The 4,294-nt window shown below is 41.8% G+C and overlaps 1 protein-coding gene across 1 annotated transcript in view; it reads left to right on the top strand.

Moving 5' to 3' along the window:
• cux2b (cut-like homeobox 2b) overlaps positions 1 to 3,988 on the top strand; it is a 67,257-nt gene extending 63,269 nt beyond the window's left edge. Inside the window, exon 22 of the mRNA XM_062381146.1 lies at positions 102 to 3,988. Coding sequence (XP_062237130.1) covers positions 102 to 885 — 784 coding nt within the window. The 3' untranslated portion in view covers positions 886 to 3,988. The remainder of the gene's footprint in view (positions 1 to 101) is intronic.
• The last annotated feature ends 306 nt before the right edge of the window (positions 3,989 to 4,294 follow it).

The following is a 4,294-nucleotide window of genomic DNA, read 5'->3' on the forward strand; positions in this document are numbered from 1 at the left end:
TACGTTTAGTTTTAACTGAATTCCTGACGTGTAAAGTAGAAAAGTAAATGATTGTTTGTAGGTGATTGTTTGCCTGTCTAACAAGCAGTTTGTGTGTGCAGGTCCAGGATGCGACGGGAGGTGCTGATGGAGGGGCTACCAGACAATGACACAGATGCCGAGCAGCACAGCTACTCCCCCTCAGTGACGCGGAGCCCCCACTCTGATGGAGAGGAGAGGAGGCTGCTGAAGCCCTCAGGACACATCCACTCCAGCCTTCCTCTGAGCGCCAGCGCAGCACTTCCTCATGTCAAACAGGAGGCACTGGACAGGGAAGACGAGGGGGAGGAGGGCTCCATGAAACTATCGAGAGTTCAGTGTTTTTCTGCAGCAGTACAATGCACGCCGCTGAAAAACGAGCATGAGGACTCCATCGCTGGCCACCAGAGCCTGAGGCACGAAGAGGGGATGAGCAGCCAAGCTCAAGGTCTCTACCCTGCCGCAGTCTCCATAGATGGATCCCAGAGAGCCAGTCAGTCCCGGCACGATGGGGAAGACCCTGGAAAGTCACCTGTTGACCCTGTCAGCTTTAAGGCTTCGTCGGAACCCTGCCGCGGCAGCCTGGAAGTCTCCCTGAACTCCCCCTCTGCTGCATCCTCACCCGGCCTCATGATGTCAGTCTCCCCCGTCCCGTCCTCCTCTGCTCCAATATCGCCCTCGCTGCCCAACCCGCCCTCAACTAGCACCAATCACAGCCTGGAGCCTAACCAGATCCCTCCATTCCAAGGCCCCAAACTCAACAGAAGCTCTCAGAGACGCAATGAGAAAATGGCCAACCTTAATAACATCATCCACAGGCTAGAGAGAGCAGCCAATCGAGAAGAAACACTGGAATGGGAGTTTTAAGGCCCCCTTTTACTTGTACCTAGTCCTGATGACCCTCGCGGCACACAGGGGCGTCTCAGATAGAATCTTCCGGAAGACTTTTAACGGAGCCTGGCTCCTGAAGGCCTGTCCTCCCAGACTGTAAACTCAATGGAAACAGGAATGCAGAGCTCACATATGGCTAACTTCCCTGCAAGAACTAAAAAAAAAAAAAGATTTATATATGTGTATTTGTTTTTGTTTTTGATAATGCATACTACTTTGAAATAGATGTGACAGCATAAGCTGTTGTTTTACCTTTTGGACTTGACAAGAAGACTTTTGCAGCTATGGTGTCATAAAATGTACACTGAAGTTCTGTAGATTGCCACTGGGTGAGATTAAAAAAAGACCCCTGTCTTAAGCCATTAAAAGCACTATAACTATTTGAAAAGAGACATTGACCAAATTTGCTACTTTTTGAATAGCAATTTTTCAGATTTTGTCTGTAAGACTGGACAGTTTAAGTCAAGTAACATGAAATCCTATTACTGACTGAGGGATAGTCCTTTAAGACTCTAAATATTCAACATCTTGTATGTACTTAGTTTCTCGGTGATATGTTTTGAAATATTTGTAACTCACACGTATAAAATGTGGTTGTACATGTTGTAGAATTGTCTGCAATAGCCTTCTCTAAACCTGATGTAGCATGGTACTCACCTGACCCTGTTATCCTCTGTAGTTAGTCACCTGTGATTATACTTGAGCGAAAACAAGAAAAGAAAAAAAGTTGAAAACCCTGCAAAAAACAAGAAAAAAGTTAACGTTAAATCTAATAAGAACTTTTAGTGTTTTCTTTCTTTTTTTTTTTGATAATCCTTGAGGTTTACAGTTTAGGGCCCTTGTGCTCCTGCTGGCAAAGTTTACACGATTTCTTTCAGACTTACCTCTCTGACTCTCTAAAGGCACTTGTTCTCAGACTGTAACGGGCCAAGACACAGGACACCTGGTTTACCTCAGATTATGTTGATGCACATCATGCTGTGACCATGCGTTTCATTCTTATACATGAACATGACCACACTTATTTGAATCAACGGAGGGAACATACTTGTGTCATGCCCCAGACGAGTGGAGATGAGGTTCTAACAGGCAAAATCAGTCTTTTACAAAGAATATGCTGCTGTGTGAAGAGACGGGGAGCCGATGAAGCCCCTCCTCACCAGACGGAGTGCACTTTCTCAAAATGCATCTTTTACTGTATCTAGACAAATGTATAGTTGATCAAACAACTCAACCTCTTTGTACTGAGATGCTGTTAAGCTGAGCAGTTTGATAAGAAAAGCTTCAGGACTCTTCAGAGCTGGAAATGAACCTCCTTTGGGGCTGACCGTATTTGAGAGCATGATGCACACAGTATGACCTCCCATCAATATGAAAACACTCAATCTGTAAGTAGACTATATTCAAGGACACAAAAGGTTACAGGTATCCCCTCATATTATCTTTAACCACTTGTGTATTGTGTCTGTAGAAGTTTCTTTGTCATGCTTGCAAAATGTTCTTTATGTATTTTGCCTCTATTTTATACTCAGAACAGTTAACTAGATATTCAATACCTCGTGTATGAACTACTTACAGCACTTAGAGTTTTGATAATTGTGAGGACTCAAGAAAAATTCAAATATCAACATTATCCTAACTTAGTGTCCACAAGTCTTTGCCTTTACTGTATCGTTGAAGTTGGTAGTAAACACTTGCACATGTCTACATAGTTCAGAGGACTTGGATTGTATTATGTAGAGATATATATTACACATTTACTAAAAAAAAAAAATATCTTACATTCTTGAAACAAAATGTGCTGATTATATTGAAATAGAGTGTACAGATTTAATAAACCAAACCCATTCAAGCCAGTTCTGGTCTGGCAAGCTTGCCCACGTTTTAGACCTTCTCTCAGGGTAGTCTTGCTTTTTAAAGCTTTACTGAAACAGTTGCTCTCCTCAGTGGTTCTGACTATGATAAAAAACAACGTGGTGTAGAGAATGACTTCATAATATATTAAATGGGCCCGTGGAAGCTCTAAGTATAGGGGAATTGCAACCTTTCACTGGAAGCAGTGGTTTGTCAGAGGGCTGTTGCTGTTTTGTAATTCATTACACAGATCTGTCAAAGTACAGTGCAGGTCGGAACAACTGGGATGAGGTGGATGGGTTGCATTTTTGAGATCAGTAGACTTTGTTCTCTAAAAAACTGTTCATGTTTTCTCTTGGAGCCACGGAAGATTTTTCTCTGGTTTTTCGTACCACCATTTTTTGTGCATAATATGCTGTATGATTAGAAGTGACATTTCTTTCATTGCAATTTCGTCATCTTTCATGGTAACATGGACATGTGATTGAAAAGGAAGTGTATTTACTCAGACCATTATCTCAACATGTAAAGCCCATCTCATTGTTTTGCATGCAAATCCATTCTGGTCACTTGACAAAGGGATAGACTGTGTTTTGTGTTATTGTTCTTGCACAGGGACATTGAATCAGCACTTACTCTCTTCTTCTTTTTTTTTACATTAGTGAAGTCCATGCATGATGCAACTGATATGTTTGGCTCTCAAAAAGCCATCTTGAATCAAAACCCCAAAACGACTCAGTAAACATTATTAGCAGTTAAATTCAAGTCAAGATTGTTTTGTGCCATATCATATGCCTCATGCACTATCCTCACAGGAGAAAGACCTTGTGGTAGAGTGTGATCTAAGAGGGGTGTAGGGCTTTTCTCACCTGATTCAGAAAAAAGCAAAGCTTTTTGATAACAGCGGCCCTACACATCAGAAATAGGTCTGATTTTATAATTGACATGTGTCACTAAATAATTAAGTAATTTGTCTGGGAAATTTTTGAATGATTCCATTCAGTGCTGTAAAGGAAAGGATTTAAAATCTGAGTGTTTGTCACAAAGACCACTTTTCCTTTTGAAAGTCAGCTGTGAGCCAATAAAGAGAAGTGTCCTGCAGGCTTAAATAACTGTCTTATGCCTCACATGTCAGGCTACCAAATGTTAAAGAGAGGACTAAAGTATGCCAAGCGTCTTGGAAATTGCATATGTAAGCCATCATTCAATACATAATTGTTTAAGATCCTGCTGTGTGGTGTTTTATTTCTTGATTATGGTGAGGGATTACCCTTAGAGGTAAAGTAAATATGATTATTGACAAAAATAATGCAAACACACTCATAAACAGATGCACTGTGTGGTGGGAATCTAAAGCAGCGTGTGATCTCCTGGACTGTGAGGGACAGAACGTCCTGCACACACTCGCCCTCATTAGCAGGATCAATACGATCATCCACATCCTTTATGTTATTATGTGACTGAGTAACATGAGCTGATCCTGCAGCCCGAGGCGCACTGTTTACATGATGCCACCGCGTGGTACGTCCCA

The sequence above is a fragment of the Platichthys flesus genome, chromosome 3 (assembly GCF_949316205.1).
Source record: "Platichthys flesus chromosome 3, fPlaFle2.1, whole genome shotgun sequence".
Classification (NCBI taxonomy): domain Eukaryota; kingdom Metazoa; phylum Chordata; class Actinopteri; order Pleuronectiformes; family Pleuronectidae; genus Platichthys; species Platichthys flesus.